Source organism: Pituophis catenifer, unplaced genomic scaffold (genome assembly GCF_029215685.1).
Source record: "Pituophis catenifer annectens isolate HBS135680 unplaced genomic scaffold, rPitCat1.0.hap2 SCAF_11, whole genome shotgun sequence".
Taxonomy (NCBI): domain Eukaryota; kingdom Metazoa; phylum Chordata; class Lepidosauria; order Squamata; family Colubridae; genus Pituophis; species Pituophis catenifer.
In genome coordinates, this window is record NW_027256891.1 from 8612705 (window position 1) to 8632948 (window position 20244).

General features: G+C 39.0%; 1 protein-coding gene across 1 annotated transcript in view; it reads left to right on the forward strand.

Annotated features, from left to right (window-relative positions):
- Positions 1-20244, forward strand: part of CHRDL1 (chordin like 1) — a 51958-nt gene that overhangs the window by 15266 nt on the left and 16448 nt on the right. The window contains 3 exon segments of the mRNA XM_070952118.1: positions 11485-11638; positions 15617-15729; positions 17713-17806. Of these exon segments, the coding sequence (XP_070808219.1) occupies positions 11485-11638; positions 15617-15729; positions 17713-17806 (361 nt within the window).

Below are 20244 nucleotides of genomic sequence, written 5' to 3' on the forward strand. Positions count from 1 at the left end.
ACTTTGGAATATTATGAAGCACATCCAGAAAAACAAATGGCGTTGATGTTTCTTGATGCACAGAAGGCATTTGACAACGTGAATTGGCAATTTATGGTAAAACAAATACAAACTATGGATTTGGGGGGGAGATTTATTTATTTATTATTTATTATTTAAATTTTTATACCGCCCCCCTCCCGAAGGACTCGGGGCGGTGAACAGCCAAAATTAAAAAACATACAGAATCTTCACCAATTTTGTCAACAAGAGATGCTGCTTTGGATCCAGCTCGGATTCCTGAAGTTAAGGACCAGCGCATAACTCGTGCAATTTCTAAGCAAATAAAAGAAAAACAACAACAAGAAAGTCAACATAAAAGGGGAGCTAAAAGCACCACACAAAGTGAAGCCATGGGGGGAGCGAGGCCGAAGACCTCAGAAGAAGCGAGGCAAGGCAGCTCATCGCTTCAGAAAGGTCAAGATGACAATTAGGCTTTTATCTTGGAATGTTAACGGATTAAATTCACCACAAAAAAGGCAGAAGTTATTTACATACCTGAGACAATTTAATAATGACATAATTTGTTTACAAGAAACTCATATTCAAACTCAAGATCATAAATACTTGATAAACTCTAAATTAGGAACACATTTTATAGCTTCAACCTCGGAAAAAAAGAATGGTGTGGTTATCTATGTAAATAAAAGATTGTCTGCTAAAATCATAGAAGCAGATGAAGGTGGTAGGTTTATCGCAATTGAATTGCATACGGCAAGCGGTCAAATTCTTTTGATTGGAATTTATGCTCCGAACCAACAACAGGATCATTTTTATAAGACTTTACATAATAAAATATTGCAATGGGACTACAGATCTATTTTAATAATGGGAGATTGGAATGGAGTAATCGATTCTAAACTAGATAAAAAGAGTTTGGCGAAAGTAAGGCTCAGACTACCACAGACTTTTTTTGACATGAAAGAAGATTTGGAATTAAAAGATATTTGGAGAATTTATAACCCAAAAGAATTGGACTATACTTTTTTCTCGGATAGACATAGATCTTTTTCCAGGATTGATTTTATCTTGTTATCAGATGATTTACTTGTTAAAACAAAAAGAACAAAGATATTTCCAAGAACTTTAACCGATCATAGTTCTGTATGGATAGAAATTGAGATGGGAAAGACTGAGAGAAGGTCATGGAGACTAAATGAAAATTTGTTTAGATATGAAAAAAATATAACAGAACTTAAAAAACAGATGAAAGAATTTTTTGAGATGAACTTGAATAAGGGTACCCCAATTGAAATTGTATGGGATGCGAGTAAAGCGTATATGAGAGGGGTACTCATCTATATGAATTCTAAACACAAACAGAATCGACAAAAGAAAAGATCCGAATTGGAAGTAGAAATAAAGAATAAGGAACAGCTACTCATTAAAAACCCAACAGATGAAAGAATATCTGGTGCTATAAAACTTTTGAAAGATCAATTTCAAATGCTCTTGGCGGAGCAAGCTGCAACAAATTTACAATATGCGAAACATAATACGTTTTGTAATGCTAATAAACCGGGAAGATGGTTGGCTTACACTTTAAGGAAGAAGCAGAGCTTGCGGACTATTGAGAGTATTGATATTGGAGGGAAAGAAATTTCTCAACAAAAATTGATTAAAGAAGTTTTTGTAGACTATTATACTAAATTATATGCTAAAGATGATATACAGAATGGACTTATAGAAAAATATCTAGAAGAGAAAAGAGTTTCAAAAATTACTAGCCAACAAAAAGAAAGATTGAACTATCCTATAACTGTTGAGGAAATAATCGCAGCAATTAAACAACTGAAAACAGCTAAAGCTCCTGGAACAGATGGATTGACTGCAGTATATTATAAAACTCTACAAGCAGAAATGGTGGAACAACTTAGAGATTTATTTTGTAATATACAACAAGGGGGTAAAATACCCCCATCATGGAAATCAGCATATATCACTTTGATACCAAAAGAACAAGTAGGTCCTAAAAAACCGGAAAATTATAGACCAATATCTCTTTTAAATAATGACTATAAAATTTATGCAAAAGTATTAGCCAACAGACTGATGCCAGTAATCCAAGAGGTGATTCATGATGACCAAGCGGGATTTATAGAAGGCAGATACATGAAGGATAATGTAAGGCAAGTTATAGACTTATTGGAATATCTTGAGAAGAATAAACAGATCTCTGCAGTGCTGGTTTTTTTGGATGCGGAGAAGGCCTTTGATAGAGTGGATTGGAATTTTCTACTAAAGACTTTAAGAAAAATGGGATTTGGAGACCAATTTATACAGGCGGTCTCAGCAATTTACCAAGAACAAAAGGCACAGATTATTATTAATGGAAGTTTGACATCAGAGTTTAATATTGAAAAAGGGACCAGACAAGGCTGTCCGTTATCCCCATTGTTATTTATTTTAGCATTAGAAGTCTTGTTGAACACAATACGGGATTCGAATAACTTGAAAGGTATAGTGATAAGGCAAGAGGATTACAGAATAAGGGCATTTGCAGATGATCTGGTTGTTACCCTAACACAGCCGATGGAATCAATAATCCAGATGAAAGACATTATACAAGATTATGGTATAGTATCAGGTTTTAGATTGAATCAGAAAAAAACTAAGATGATAGTTAAAAATATGACACAAGATCGACGACATGAACTTCAAAATAAGGCAGGTTTTGAGATTGTACCAAAGGTTAAATATCTAGGAGTTCAGGTTGCAGAATCAAATATTAAATTGTTTCAAAATAACTATGAAGTACTGTGGCGAGTTGTACAGAAAGATATGGAGATGTGGAAAAAACTGCAGCTGTCTTTACTTGGGAGAATAGCAGCAGTTAAGATGAACGTTTTGCCAAGATTTCTTTTTTTGTTTCAAATGATTCCGGTGCTTAAAAGTGATAAACAATTGAAAGCTTGGCAAACTGGAGTGAATAAGTTTGTTTGGAACGAGAAAAAACCGAGAGTGAAATTGAAAATTATGCAAGATGTTCCAGAAAGGGGAGGTCTTAAACTTCCAAACCTACAGTTATACTATGAAGCAGCAGCTTTAACCTCAGCAAGTGATTGGTTTGGAAGGAAAAAGACTGGAATACTGAATATAGAAAGTTTTGACCTTGAATTTGGATGGCATGCTTATTTATTCTATGACAACAAAGTGGATAAAGTATTCAAAAGCCATATACTTAGAGATTCTTTGATGAGAGTTTGGAAGAAGCACCGATTCAAATGGGATTACAAAATACCGCTATGGCTGGATCTTGGTCATATTATGTGGAATATAAATATAATGTCACTCGGGGGGTTTTTATACAAAGAGGTTCTTTTTACAGATGCGGGCAGATGGCAGCTGAAGACTTTACAGACACTGTTGGACGAAGGGATTAATTTAACTTGGTTTCAATATAATCAACTACAATTGAGATGGAAAGAGGACCAAAAAATTGGTATTATGTTGCATGAGGAAGAGCTGGTTAGACATATAAAAGAGAAAGGTCCAATGCATATTAAAAGACTTTATAATGTTTTGTTAGAAAGGGACTCAGAAACTGAACTAGTTAAAGACTGTATGATTAAGTGGGCACAAAATTTTGAAGAACCAGTGATGTTGGAAACATGGGAGAAAATTTGGGTTCAGAATGTTAAATTTACACAGTCGCAGAATTTGAGGGAAAATTTTTACAAAATGTTTTATAGATGGCATTTAGATCCTAAGAAATTGTCGTGTATGTACCCTAATGTTCAGCCAAAATGTTGGAGGTGTGATTGTACAGATGCTACATATTATCATATTTGGTGGACCTGTAAGAAAGTTAAGGCTTTTTGGATAAAAATCTGGTGGGTCATGCAGAATGTTTTGAAGAAAAAAATTCAATTTTCTTCACAATTGTTTCTTTTGGGTATAGTTAAGGGTTTTACAGTGGATGAAACAAAATTGATTTTGTATATGATTACAGCAGCGAGATTGTTGATAGGTAAATATTGGAAAAATGAAGCTTTGCCTACTGTTCAAGAATGGACTTTGAAGATGGCCAGTTTTGCTGAGATGGCGAAGATTTCAGCATATCTAAAAGACCGCTCGCAAGAGACTTATGAATGTGAATGGAAAAAGTGGATAGATTATGTGCAGAACAAATATCAAACTAGGAAGTATCAAATAGCTTTTCACTGAAAGTAGTATTATATTAAGATAGTATTATATTATATTATATTAAGATAGAAATATTTGAATTATCTGAAGATGAAAAATGATATGGGGGTTGGGGGGGGGGGGTTAGAGTTCAAGGCTTTTTTTATATAAAGGGGATAATGATGGGGTACATTCTATGGAAGTCCGGGGGGGAGGGGAGGGTTAGGGGGGGCTAGGGAGGGGGGGTTTGGGGAGGTTGGGGTGGGTTAGGGGGGTGAAAATGGGGTGAAAATGTAATGGTAAAACTTTTACAATAAAAAAAAAAAACATACAATATAAACATTAAAATAATATAAAACAAAATTAAATTTATCTTTGTCTTCCCCCAATTTAAAACCCCTTACCCATAAAATTCACCAATTAAAAATTTTTAACCCAGCCCGGCTTGCTGAAATAAAAAACTCTTCAGAGCCCGGCGGAAGGTCCGGAGGTCCGGGATCAGTCGTATCCCTGGGGGTAGCTCATTCCAGAGGGCGGGTGCCCCCACAGAGAAGGCTCTTCCCCGGGGGGTCTCCAGCCGACATTGCCTGACTGATGGCACCCTGAGGAGGCCCTCTCTGTGGGAGCGTATTGGCTGGTGGGAGGTTATCAGTGGCAGAAGGTGGTCTCGTAAATAACCGGGCCCTAAGCCATGGAGCTCTTTGAAGATGAGAACCAATACCTTGAAACGCACCCAGAAGACCACTGGAAGCCAATGCAGCTCGCGCAGGAGAGGTGTCACGTGGGAGCGCCATGTCGCCCCCATAAGTACCAGAGCGGCTGCATTCTGCACCAGTTGGAGCCTCCGAATGCTCCTCAAGGGGAGCCCCATGTAGAGAGCATTGCAGTAGTCCAGGCAGGAAGTAACGAGGGCATGAGTGACCGTGCATAAGGAGTCCCGATCCAGAAAGGGGCGCAACTGGCGTATCAGGCGAACCTGATAGAAAGCCCCCCTGGCCACGGCCGTCATATGCTCTTCTTTTTTTTTTTTCTCCAATTTTTATTTATAAATATAAACTAAACAGAACAATGAAACGTACAAAACATATAAACATCCATTTCAATACATGTCCAGTTTGTCGCAACTATAATATACATTTCTCTTTGTATTTTGACTCTTCCTTATTTGGTCATTCCCTTTTATCTATCTAATATTGATCTTTGTTGACCTATGTCTGTTCTGTTTCCATCATATTATATTTGGTCATTTTATTTACTTCCTATTGCTTCATCTCTTTCCTATCTTTCAACCAACTATACCACTTTTCCCATACTAAGTAAAAGTCATGTTCTTCCCTATTTTGTAATTCCTTTGTGAGTCTATCTAATTCTGCACATTCCATAATTTTATTGATTACTTTATCTGGTGTTGGTATATCACTACTCTTCCAGTGTTGCGCATATAGTATTCGTGCTGCTGTTATCATATGTATAATTAAATAGGTTGTTTCTTTTTCATAGTATCCATTCACTATGCCTAATAAGAAGCTTTCTGGTCTTAGTTCTATCTTTTGGTGTGTTATTTCCTCTATTTGTATTTTGATCCTTTGCCAATATTGTTTCGCCATTGGGCAGGTCCACCACATATGGTAATAGGTGCCTTTGTGGTGGTTGCATTTCCAACATGTTGATGGCGTGCCAGGGAACATCCTGCCGTCATATGCTCTTCTAAAGACAGCCGTGCATCCAGGAGGACACCCAAGTTACACGCCCTCTCCGTGGGGGCCAATGTCTCGCCCCCAATAGTCAGCGATGGCACCAGCTGACTATATTGGGATGCCGGCAACCACAGTCACTCAGTCTTGGAGGGGTTGAGTCGGAGCCTGTTCCTCCCCATCCAGACCCACATGGCTTCCAGGCACCGGGACATCACTTCAAGGGCATCGTTGGGGTGGTCTGGGGTGGAGATGTACAGCTGAGTGTCATCAGCGTACAGATGATACTGCACCCCAAAACCATGGATGATCTTGCCCAGCGGCTTCACATAAATGTTGAACAGGAGAGGCGAGAGGACCGACCCTTGTGGCACCCCACAAACGAGGTGCCTTGAGGTCGACCTCTGCCCCCCAGCCAACACGGACTGCAACCGGTCGGAGAGATAGGAGGAGAACCACCATAAAACAGTGCCTCCCACTCCCAACCCCTCCAGTCGGCGCAACATGATACCATGGTCAATGGTATCAAAAGCCGCTGAGAGGTCTAATAGGACCAGAACAGAGGAGCAACCCCTGTCCCGAGCCCTCCAGAGATCATCGACCAACGCGACCAATGCCATTTCCGTGCTGTACCCAGGCCTGAAGCCGGACTGGAACGGATCCAGATAGACGGTTTCATCCAGGTACTGCGGGAGCTGTCGCGCCACCACATTCTCAACAACCTTCGCCAGAAAGCGAAGGTTGGAAACTGGACGATAGTTTGCCAAAACAGCTGGGTCCAGAGAGAGCTTCTTGAGGAGGGGTCTCACCACCGCCTCTTTTAAGGCGGGAGGCAAAAAACCCTCACTCAAGGAAGCGTTTATAATCCTCTGGAGCCAGCTTCGTGTAACCTCCCGGGTAGCCAGCACCAACCAGGAGGGACACGGGTCCAATAAACATGTGGTTGCGTTCAACCTCCCCAGCATCCTGTCCACGTCCTCGGGAGTCACAGGGTCAAACTCATCCCAGATAACATTCTCAAGACACAGCTCGGACAACCCGCCTGTACCCACCCAGTCAGAGTCCAAGCCTTCCCGAATTTGAGCGACTTTATCGTGCAGATAATGCGCAAAATCCTCAGTACGACCTTGCAAGGGGTCTTCCCATGCTCCCAGATGGAGAAGGGAGCGGGTCACCCTAAACAAGGCAGCTGGGCGATTATCTGCCGACATGATAAGAGCGGAAAAGTAGTTACCTTTCGCCGCTTTTATCGCCACTAAGTAGGTCTTGATATAAGACCTCACTAGTGTACGATCAGACTCGGAACGACTAGCCCTCCAACTACTCTCTAGGCGTCATTTAATCATATAAATATGATTAAAACAATTTATTATAAGCAATCAGCAAAAGTGATGGTAAGTGGAGATTTAGAGAAGGTTAATATTATGAAAGGCCCAAGACAGGGTTTTCCTCTATCGCCATTATTATTTGTGTTGACATTAGAGGTATTAAATAGAAATATAAGACAAAATGAAGAGATAAAAGGTATTAGAATTAAAAAAAGAAGAATATAAACTACAGGCATTTGCAGATGATTTAGTCTTTATTTTAGAGGAGCCGCAAGCAGTTGGGCCAAAATTAACAGAACAAATAGAAGACTGTGGAGAAGTGGGTTGAAAATCAATTGTTTTTATTGTATTTTATTTCAAACAATACAAATAAAAATAGGAAAAAATATTTTGAAAATCTTAATAAAAAAATAATGAAATTTATATGACAAGGGAAAAAAGCAAAATTAATATAAAAATGTTACAAGATGCAAGACTCAGAGGAAGGTTTGGACTACCAAATTGGGAATTATACTATCAGGCAGCAACATTATCATGGATGAAAGAATGGATTGAATTAAGAAACACAAAAGTTATTGACATTGGAGGGTCATGATCTGCAACTGGGTTGGCATGCTTTTTTATGGTATGGGAAGAATAAGATTTTCAAAGACATTATGTAAGAAATGCTTTATTATCAGTATGGGAGAAAGTTAGAGAAAAACATCATTTAAAAATACCAATATGGCTTTCAACAATGGAAGCATTAGTGCATCCAAATATTATTAACATGGGAAATATTATTAGATATAAATATATTTTATCAGAAAAGGGGGAATTGAAAACAAAACAAGAATTAGAAGAACAAGGGATTCATATGGATTGGTAGTCACAATTGCAAATACAATTGAGATATGAAAAAGATGCAAAGTTATATGGTTTTTACTTGGAAATGACAGAATTGGATGAGATACTCACAGGAACAGATGACATTTAAAAACTGTATAGTTACTTTCTATTTAATTAGAAGAAGAACAAGTAAAAGAAACAATGATAGCATGGGCAAAAAACTGGATACACAATAGAGAGATAAATAGCAGCAACTATGAAAGGAAACTATAAGTTAACAATGGCAACAGCATACAAAGAGAATTTGTATAAAATGTTTTGTAGATGGCATATGTCACCGGAAAGATTGGCAAAAATGTTTAAAGATAGATCAACTAAGTGTTGGAAATGTCACCAGACACTGGTATCGTATTACCATATGTGGTGGACATGTGCAAAAGCAAGTAATTATTGGGCAAAAATTCAGATTTGGTTAGAGAAAATATATTGCAACATATTGACTTAAAACCGGAGATGTTTCTGTTGGGTATTTTACCTGAGTAAATTAGTAAAGAAAATGTATATTTGATTATTCATGTAATACCTGCAGCAAGAATTGTATTTGCATAAAATTGGAAAGCGGAAAAAATCCCTACAGAGGGAGAGGTAATTAAGAAAATATTAGCATGTGCAGAAATGAATAGATTAACATTAGCATTAACATTAGCAATTAAAGGGAAGGAAGAATCGGAATATTACAACATACAGCAATTTTATTATTGGATAGAAAATGAATATGGACAAAAAGCATGTAAAATTAAATAAATCCGAAGAAAAATGTCTTAATAGGAGATATATTTAATTGAAATGTAAAAGCAAAGAAATATATATATTATGATGACACAAAAATTTGTACCCAGATGACACACTGAATGATAAATGATGCAATGTTTGTTTTAAAAAATAAAAACTTTTTATAAAAAAAAAAGTTGCAAGGGTACGGAAAATGTCTGTGGAGATTCTCAATCATCCACATCATGGTTGTCCTAAATGTGCTTTTACAAAAGGCAACTGGACTTCCTTGGTTTTTTCCTTGAAAGCATTTCACTTCTCATCCAAGAAGCTTCTTCAGTTCTTCTTCAGAATTAAGAAGCTTCTTGGATGAGAAGTGAAATGGGAAGTCTTTTCTCAAGTCACTTCAAAGTCTAGAGCTTTCCCCATTACGCCCTTCTGGTTTTGCTGTTCTCTCTAGTCCTTTCAATCCCATTTTTAAAGCAGATGCATAGCCTGGATTTTAGTGGATCTCAAAGGAAAGAGAATATGAATCAAAAAGAGCAAAATAGTTACAACAACAGACTCCGAAATTAAAAAATATGTTTCCCCAGGAAGGGCAAGGGAGAGAATGCATGTTGCCTATTAAAAATTAATTATGGCTCTTTATTGAAAAATAGAAACTTCAAATTAAAAAAAGATGTGCAGTCCCAGCTGTGTGTTCTGGAAATGTGGGTTCTCACAACATTTTTGACCTTAGGCTACCCTTCCTTTTGAGCCATTGGAATGAAAAGATGCCTCTGATATTCCAAAACAAAGCAGATGCTGCTGCATTGCTCTTTAAAAATAGATTTGCTCAAATAATTAGCTTTCAACTTGTGGGATAGTCGGAACTTTTTTAAAAATACATTTTAGGCATTTTTTACCTTTTAAAAGCATTTTTTTACACCTATTTAAAAAATGCTTTTAAATGTAAAAAAAAAGGCTCTGACGATCGCACGCCACAGCTGTGAGTAGGGGGTGGGGGGGGGACAGGGATTTTTGCTACTGGTTCTCCGAACCACCCGACGCCATCACTACCAGATCGGGCGATAGTAACAAATTTTACATTTCACCACTGCACACACTCCCTGCGCGCTGTTCTACTTACCCCAGGCCCCTTTTGGCGTGCATTTGGTGCGTGGTGGGCACTGTGCATGCGCGCACGCAGCCCACATTTGGCGCGCAGCATGCATGCGCAGCCAGCAAACCGGTAATAAACCGGTTCAGATTTCACCACTGCATCCTCTGGAGTTGACCCAATCAGCTAAGCCCATCTCCTAAATTGTGATTAATTGCCCTTATTCACCAAACAAAATAAAAAAAAATACTTCTTATAGTCAAGGACATTTGTATGAAATTTTGGGAGTTGAAGTCCACATATCTTAATATGGCCAAATTTGAAAAACACTGAGATGGCAGATGCTTGGCTAGATCCATGGAGTCCATCTGACAATCCCCTGCTCTCCATGGGTCCAGTTGAAGATGCTTATTATTATTAAATTATTACTACTAAATTGCTAAAGTTGAATTAAGATTCAGCCACCAGTTTACCCAGTCGGTTGGGTACAAGGAATTGGGAACACTGTCTCGTTCTTTGATTCAGCCAGCCACATAGTCATAAAAAGAAATGCATAATTTTCAGAACAGTATAATGCCAAACCAGATTATTATTTGTGTGGAAGCCTGACAGATCTGGTACTGTAGCCAACAAATATGTCAGCTTCATTTTCGTTTATGAATTTTATGAAAATGACCTCTTCTTTTCTTCAGGAAAGAGTGTAGAGAAAAGCAACAAAGATCAGTAGGAGGCTGGGGGCTAAAACATATGAAGAACAGTTGCAAGAATTGGATATGTCTAGTCTAGTGAAAAGGACTAGGGGTGACATGATAGTAATCTTCCAATATTTGAGGCTGCCACAAAGAAGAAGGGGGTCAACTTATTTTCCAAAGCATCAGATGGCAAGACAAGAAACAATGGATGGAAACTTATCAAGGAGAGAAGCAACCTAGAACTAAGGAGAAACTTCCTAACAGTGAGAATAACTAACCAGTGGAATAGCTTGCCTTCAGAAGTTGTGGGTGCTCCATCACTGGAAGCTTTCAAGAAGAGACTGGACAACCATTCGTCTGAAGTGGTCTAGGGTTTCCTGCCTGAGCAGGGGGTTGGACTAGGAGACATCCAAGGTCCGTTCTGACTCTTGTTCTGGTGATGCAGATTTCTTCAGGCAGGCATATTGTGGCTTCATTGTCCATATACCCAGTTTTCAAACAATTTGGATGCAATTTGGATGCATTTCCCCAAATAGATGCTTTTTCTACAGATTTCTTTTCCTTTTTAACAAATTGTTATTTCCAAACTACATTAGAAATACTGTAGAGAGAACTGAAGATTTCCAGTGCCAATGTCTCTAGGTGGGGGTGGAGGGGTGGGGGGGCAGCATTAAGTGCAAGCATGTTCATAATGTATTCCAAAACATGCTGCAGCATATAAAAACTCTCAAAGCAGACATATCAACCTGGCAAAATGCCACTTTCAGAACTTTGCACCAGAACAAAGACCACAGTTCTGGTCTCGTTTGCCCAGTTGCACTCATTTCTCACGCGAACCTAATTCTCTTGCAAGAATTCACTGTGAAGAACAGGGTCCATTCTAAATAAGACTATATTTTTTCTCCTAGAACCGCACCACTTTTTTACATCACAGATCTTCTATTTCCCTTTCCTCGATGGTTGGCATGAAGAAAATGTGGAATCTGGAACACATCCACTTGATTTGTGCCTGTTTGCTTTGCCTCATTTTCACGGAGGAAAGTAAAACAGAACCAGGAAAATGTAAGTATGCTTTTGGCGGTATGTCGGAAGCTGTAATTAACTCTTGGCTGCAGGAAAGCATCCAGAAATAAGCCTTTGGGGCCTACATGCATGCATGTGATTTGTGAGCTAATTGGAGAACAGTGATAATCCACAGGAACATTCTTCTGATGATCATTAATTAAGTGAATTTTACTTAAGCAACATTGCTCATGATTGTGGAAGTGCTGCTTTCTTCAAACTAACATTAAAGGATTATTTGCACGCTTTTGCATACCTTACCCCCCTCCCCCGCCCCCCGCAAAAGCCTAACAAAGAATAATGGCAACAGATTTGGTTCTGGATATCCAATGCTGTCCCCAACCCAAAGGTAGCCGAGACTGTTGTCACCACCAACATGTTTGGTCTCCATCCAACCACAGCAATGTGAGATGGAATATTTTCTCCAAACAAATGTTCTCAAATGAAATGGAAAAATGTTCTGAATTTCATTTTTTTTTCTCCCATTGCAAAATATTCCACTGTTAGGTCTTTTTTTTCCATGGAAAATCTTCTCTTTTGCAAATCCCCCCCCAAAAACTCTGTATTAATTAAAATAATTAATAACATAACGAATGGAGACCGTTTAGATCAAAGTGAGCTGCTGGAATAAATGCAAAATCAGTCTTGTTTACAATCTGTCAAGGTGATTTTTTTTTAACGCTTGCTTTCCAGATGTCAACTCAAGTTGGGTTCACCCAACAGGCTTAAATCAATTACAAACCTGGGCTTGGCATTCAGATAATATAGCTAATTTTTGGTTTACTGTAGTACAAACCCAGGTGATTTCATTAGCTAATATTTTAATGATGAATGTCAAGTACCAATAAAGAGTGTGTGAAATACAGGTAGTTCTCGATTTACAACAGTTCGTTTAGTGACCATTTGAAGTTACAATGGCACTGAAAAAATGGACTTATGACCATTTTTCACTCTTACGACTGTTGTCTATGGTCACATGATTTACATTTGGACCCTTGACAACTGGCTCATATTTATGATGGTTGCAGTGTCCTGGGGTCATGTGATCCCCTTTTGTGACCTTCTGACAAGCAAAATCAATGGGGAAACCAGATCCACTTAACAACTGTGTTACTAATTTAACAACTGCAGTGATTCACTTAACAAATGTGGTAAGAAAAGTCATAAAATGGAGAAAAACTCACTTAACAAATTTAACAACATACATTTTGGGCTCAATTGTGGTCTTAAGTTTAGGACCATCTGTACTGAAAAGACTGCCACACTTGAAAGATTTTCAGACATACCATGCAATCCTATGATAGGAAGGGCAAGTTGATACCTTCCAGAGATTTTGGAGTCTATTCCCACATGGATCCAGGCAATAGAGATCCAGATTTTCTTTCTACTTTTATTTCACATCCAAAGTTCTCTCTCTTTTGATCGAAGAGGATTCATGTTGAACCCAGAGAAAAAATTACATAGACATAGAAAGTTGAATGAAAAGATGGAGGAAGGAGACCATTGGGCAAGGAATAATATTAAAAGAGGATATGGCTGAAGGATGTGACCTCCCTTATACTACCTGGAGGACCCTGAATAGGTTGAGGGTCGGAGTGCTTTTTTGAAAGTTGGAGTGCCTAAGTGTAAAACTAATATGCTCAAGTGGAGGCTCTTAACAGAATAACAGAGTTGGAAGGGACCTTGGAGGTCTTCTAGTCCAACCCCCTGCTCAGGCAAGAAGCCCTATACCATTTCAGACAAACTATATGAATGTGGAGAGACCCAGAGCCTAGCGCATATGCTGATGTGTCAGCTACTACCAGAAACATGTACCAATAATGATTTATGTTTGACAAAGCCAAGAAGGTTTAAAGGTCTGGCAGTTTAAAGCTTGATCTAGATGGAAGAGGAGGGAGGAAGAAGGAAGAAGGAAAGAAGAAAGAAGAAGAATATGGACTGCTCTGCATAGTCAGTTAAGAACTACACGTATCCAGGTTTCATTCCATGTTTTAAATCCTTGGCAAAATGTCAGATTGTCTGCTTTGGTTAGTCCTGTGACCACCAAACTAAAGCTGGCTGAATTAAAGAGTAAATATAAAATGGAAAGTTTAGAGTTGAGTGAAAAGTCATAACATCATCGAAGACAGAAATGCAAAGAAAATAGTTTGCAAATCTACTACTGTAGTTCTTGAAAGATAATTTTCATCGGTGGAATAAGAATTGGAAGACCAAAAAACGCAGAGAGATTTTTCGGCAGGGCAGCAATATTTATCATGGGAGTAGCTTTCACTTCCCATTTTTCACAAATCCTGTGTTTCACCCTATGTTTTGTAACCAAATTCAAGAACAGAATTAAAATTATTTTCGATCTTTATCCCAACAACTCTAACAAGCCAAAGGGGAAAAGATGGACATAGTCCAAATAAGCTTATTTATTCGGCTGAGGTGTGCAGATAGCTGTGCTCCAAGCAGGGCCAATGGACTCTGAGTGACATTTCCAGTTCATTGCTTTCCTGAACATTATGAACATTTTGTTCAGTCTGCACTCACCCAAAATGAAAGCTGATTTTTTTTTTTTTACATGAGCCGCCAAACTTCCTTTGGATCTTTCTTTCTTCTTGAAGCAGGATGGAAAGTTGATTGAGGTGACCACATTTGAAGGGCCCATCTCAGCAACTTTCTTGTTATGAATCTCCTCAGTTGAGAAGTCCATGATGGGTGCATAGGTTGACAGTTAAGTGTTTAATTTGCAATGGTTCTTCTGGTGTTATATAAATTCTCATTTACTCATTGTAAAACCAGCTTGTTTTCACAGAAACAAGTTCCAGGGCAAACAAAGGGTTGCATTCATACTTAACCAGGTCAGTTAAAGGCCTAATGTCTGCTTCAGCATAACATGTGAACTAGGCTAGTATTAACACTGCTTAAGTTTTTTTTTTTAAACTTAGAACTCAGCTTCTTGGTTATTTTACTGGTTCATTTATTGCGCAAACCCAAAAAAGGAGTTAAATCATGCTCCAGTTTGAATGAGTTGGGTGCTTTCAAATAGCCTGAAAAATACAGATTTGTTTTGGAAACTGAAAGCTGGTTTAAGAATCATCTAGAGGACCCATCAGATTCAGAAAGCTGATCACTTTCAGTCAAACTGAGATTAAAGCTCTGAGAGCAAGCCAAGATGCGAAGCAAGGAGCTATGTTTCCAACTGTCATGAGTGACCTCAATACCAACAGGATTTAGGGGCGTTCGGCTTAACACTTGTCAAAAGAGAATTAACTCTATAAAATTCAGTGAATCGGGATTCACTAAATTTTTAACATACAAGTTGCTAGAAGAGGAGCTTTATGTCGGGCAGGATTTTGCAAATCTCATAATCAAGCTAACAAATCAATCAGTGGTGCCCATTCAGAGAAATCTGGTAAGGAGATACAGAGTTGAATGTCTCATGAAACAGGCAAACATACATCCCAGCATGATTAAACATATAATAATAACAGTCTCATCTATGTTAACTACAATAATGATGTACATCTTTTCTACAGAAATTAAATACAGGTAGTCCTCAACTTATGGCCACAATTGAGCCGAAACTTTATGTTGCTAAATGAAACAGTTGTTAAGTGAGTTTTGTCCCATTATACGACCTTTCTTGTCACAGTTCTTAAGTGAATCACTATAGTTGTTAAACTAGTAACACAGTTGTTAAGTGAATCTGGCTTCCCCATTGACTTTGCTTGTCAGAGAGTCGCAAAAGGTGATTGCATGACCTTGGGACATATGAACCAGTTGCCAAATGTTTGAATTTTGATCATGTTCACAGGACCATGGGGATGCTGCAACAGTTATAAGTGTGAAAAACATTCATAAGTCACTTTTTTCAACGCCATTGTAACTTTGAACAGTCACTAAATGAACTGTTGTAAGTCGAGGACTACCTGTACTCTCATTGCTCTTGGTCACCAGTTCACAGTTTCTCTCTCTCTCTTTTCTTTTTTGCAGATTCAGAAACCTACTGCATGTTTCAGGATAAGAAGTATCAAGTAGGAGAAAGATGGAATCCTTACCTTGAACCCTATGGAATTGTTCCCTGCCTTGAGTGTCTCTGCACAGAGGTAATGTGATTGGATGTAGTGAAGAGGTGGATTTCCAGGAGGGAGGGATGTCCATTCCAGAGGAGGAAGAGGCAACTCAACCCAGAGATCATGTGTATGTGAGAGAGAGAGTGAGGACAGCCTTTCCCTATTAGTTCCCAGAGTATATTGTAGAGGTAGCAAGTAGAGTCCTCAGTCTGGGAAGATTTGGCCTATAGGTATGAAACAGTAAAGATCTCCGCTTGGAAGGATGGTTCCTGATTTTGAGCCTAACACAGGCTGACTGTGGAATTCTGGGAACTGATGTCCATACATGATATCTGAGGGATTCTGGGAGCTGAAGTTCACACACGGTGGCTGAGAGTTTCTGGGACCTGAAGTCCACAAATATGATGGAATGTAGTGAGGAGATGGATTTCCAGGAGGGAAGAAGTCCATTCCAGAGGAATAAGAGGCAACTCAGCCCAGCGATCCTATGTGTGAGAAAGAGGATGAAGACAGACCCTCCATAATAGATCACAGAGTATATTGTAGATGCAGAAAGAAGAATCTTCAGCGTGGCACAATTTTGTCTATAGGTGTGAAACAATAGAAAACACAATTTATGTCATTCTTGGTCTTGGACCTGACAGGTAAATTTATTACTCACCTGGTGCCAGGGGTGAAATGCTCCCGGTTCAGACCGGATCGGCAGATCCGGTGGTGATGGCGGCGGGTGGTTCGGAGAACCGGTAGCAAAAATCCCTGCGCCCCCCCCCATGCCCAGCTGTGCCACACGATCATCAGAGGCTTTTTTTTTTTAATTTTAAAAGCATTTTTTCTACAACCTCTTCTGACAAAAAAATACTTTAAAAAGTTTTTTAAAAAAAGCCTCTGATGGCGCGGCTCAGCTGGGATCATCAGAGGCTTTTCAAAGCATTTTTTTCTGCAACCTCTTGGCCAAAGAGTTGGTTAAAAAAAATGTTTTGAAAAGTCTCTGACGATCCCAGCTGAGTTGCCTGATCACAAGAGAGGCTTTTCACAGCATTAGAAAAAATGCTATGGAAAGTTAAAAAAAAAAAAAGTTGGCCACGCCCACCCAGTCACATTACCAGCACCACCACCAAGCCACGCCCACAGAACCGGTAGTAACAAATTTTACATTTCACCCCTGCCTGATGCCCATACATCAAAGCCACCACCCCATCTCTCCTTTTCCCTTCCTATAAAAACTTGCACTCAACAAAGTCTCTTGAACTTGCCCATTCTAATGCCATTTCAGCATTTTTGTACTGTACAAAATCTCCTGGAAGGTCCCCCTTCCTGCTGAAGACTGTAAGGTTAGATGGCTGAAATCTGACATTGTTTCAGGCATGGTAGGTTGCTTCACCCCACAAGCTAGTTGGATGAGTGCAGTTCAAATCAAGAAGTTTTTCATGAAGGGACAGCTAAGGTTTTGTTCCAATCTGTATGAGTTTCACCTCCATTCATTCATTGCACCATTCCTTTCCATTGCAGAGTCCTCGACTTACAACCATTCGTTTAGTGACCTTTCAATGTTACAACAGCACTGAAAAAAATGATTTATGACTGTTTTTCACACAACCATTGCAGCATCCTCATGTCACATGATCAAAATTTGGATGCTTGGCAACTTGTTCATATTTATGATGGTTACAGCATCCCGGAGTCATGTGATCACCTTTTGCAAATTCTGACATGTCAATGGGGAATCCACTTTTACTTAACATTCATGTTACTACAACTGCAGTGATTCACTTCACAAGGTCATAAGTCGAGGACCATCTGTATTTAACTGCAGTGATCAGAGAGATAGCAATTTTAACATTAATGATCCAGCCTATCAAAGTCAATGTCCACTGAGCAAGGGTCTTCAGAAGTAGAAACTTTGGCACTGTAGGTGCAATTCTTTGCTCTGAAGCCTCGTCGATGCACAACTAAACAGCCACTTTGCATTCTAAATGTATTTATGGAAGGTCTGTTTCTCTACTTTGATTTATTCAGAGGGTGAACGTGATGTGTATGAAAGTCAAGTGTGCAACCTTGCGGTGTTCCACCCCAATATATGAACCCTCAAAATGCTGTCCAAAGTGTCCAGGTAATTTGCATCTCTAGTGCAACAAAGCAGTTTAGAATATTTGCTGCTGAAAATGCCAGAAGGGAACCAACTGACCATTGCCCTGTCCAATAATAACAAAAGGAAGCTGTCATGCAGCAAAACTCTATTATTACCCAGTCCATTTGTGATGAGCAGAGAATATGGTCTCTTGTTCCCCATAGAATTTCTATGGGTTCTACATTTTCATCACAGAGCATTCAGTGGGTGGTGTCCCCTTCATTTAAGACAAAACATTTTTGCCTTCTCTTCCTTTTTGGTATGTGATAATCCTGTTTTCTGTGGTTCTTAATATCTGGCCAGCTGTTGCAGTACAGATAGTTCTCGACTTATGACCAGCATTGAGGCCAAAATTTCTATTACTAAGCAAGACAGTTGTTAAATGAGTTGTGTCCCACTTTAGGACTTTTCGTGCCACAGTTGTTAAGTCAATCACTGTGGTTGTTAAATTAATAACATGGTTGTTAAGTGAATCTGGCTTCCCCATTGATTTCACTCAACAGAAGATTGCAAGAGGGGATCATGTGACCATCATAAATATCAGTCAGTTGCCAAGCGCCTGAATTTTGATTACATGACCATGGAGATGCTATAACGGTTGCATGTGTGAAAAACAGTCATAAGTCACTTTTTCAAGTGCTATTATAACTTTGAATGGTCATTAAATGAACTGTTGTAAGTCAAGAACTACCTGTATACTGAAAGCCCATCTTCTCCCCAGATAAACAAACAATGGTTGTTTCTCTGCAAGAGGTAGCCAACAGCATTGTCAACCACATTTGTTGCAACCCAACATTGTTTTGTAACAAGGCAAGGTCAGCCAGAAAAATAAGAGAGCCAGTAAGCATTTATGACTGTACAAATGGGTGTGTACAGGTATATTTATTATATTTCAAGAGATCATGTTATAACAGAGATTAAGCAAGATATTTTGGAAGGGGTGAGAAAAATCTTCCTAAAATTTTTTGCTGCAGTCGTGGCTGAAAAAAAAACGGGGGAAGAGACAGGTAACCCCTACGGCAGAGGATCACTAGTATTGTTAGTACAGAGTGTATCTAAGGCAGTAGATGGTGTACTGTCACATGATCTATCTATATTTGTAAAATTATACTCCCCTTCTATGTGTATTTTAATTTGGTCTTTGACCGCAATAAAAACTTACTTTACTTACTACTTCCTACATGCTTAACATCTGGTGGCTTGAAGCTCTTGCTACCTTCTCATCATCTTGCTTATTCCCACTTACAAATGAATCACAGTTGTACAACATTATAGTGGAATAATTAGATCAACATTGCCCAGAGAGCAGCTATTATGTAATGCAACAGAACAGCAGGCAAGGAAGATTTGGCAGAGGCAGTTGAATGTGGATTTGGAAACTAGCAACCTATAGTCTAAATGTGAAGAGGATTCAGAATTCATTGATGTAGAAAGGTTGTCTGACAACTTCTGAATGCAAGCTGTTCCACTGCTTGATTGATGACTGATAATTATTAACTGATAATTCAATTGGTTGATTAGTCCAGTTGAATCATTGCAACTGGACTAATCAACCAATTGAATTATCAGTTAATTATCAGTCATCAATCAAGCAGTGGAACAGCTTGCATTCAGAAGTTGTGGGTGCTCAATCACTGCAGGCTTTCAAAGAGAGACTGGAGAACTATTGGTCTGAAATGGTATAGGGTTGGAGTAGAAGACCTCCAATGTCCATTCCAACTCTATTATTCTATGTTCTATATATTCTAATTTTGTTTTTAGTTTTAAAGACTTGTCACCGCCCACCGGGGCAGCTTAGTTCAGTTGCAATCATTCAATCTTCAGACGACTACCTGGATGATTGAGAATCTTCACTGACATTTTGCAATGCATTTTGGGGAAGAAACCCTGAGGTTGCTGTGGCAGAAGTTGGTACATTCCAGTGACTTGGCCTAACTGCCTTGCTCTGACTGCTGCAGCTGCCTGGATGGGCAGTGAAACGTCTTTCAAACTAACAACAAAAAATTAGTCCAGTTGCAATGTTTCAACCTTCAGACAACACTGTAATACAGTGGTCTAAGGCACCCTGTTATTAAGCTGGTTATTAAGACCAGCTGCCTGCAATTACTGCAGGTTCGAATCTCACCAGGCTCAAGGTTGACTCAGCCTTCCATCCTTTCTAAGGTAGGTAAATTGAGGACCCAGTTTGTGGGGGCAATAAGCTGACTTTGTATAAATATACAAAAGTATGAAGACTATTGCTTAACGCATTGTAAGCCGCCCTGAGTCTCTGGAGAAGGGCGGCATATAAATCAAATTAAAAAAAAAACAAAAAAAACCTTCAGACAACTTTCAGACAACTGTACCTGGGTGATTGAGAATCTTCATTGACACACTGATGAAGAATTTAGTCTTTGACATCGGATTTCAGAGGTTGTGGA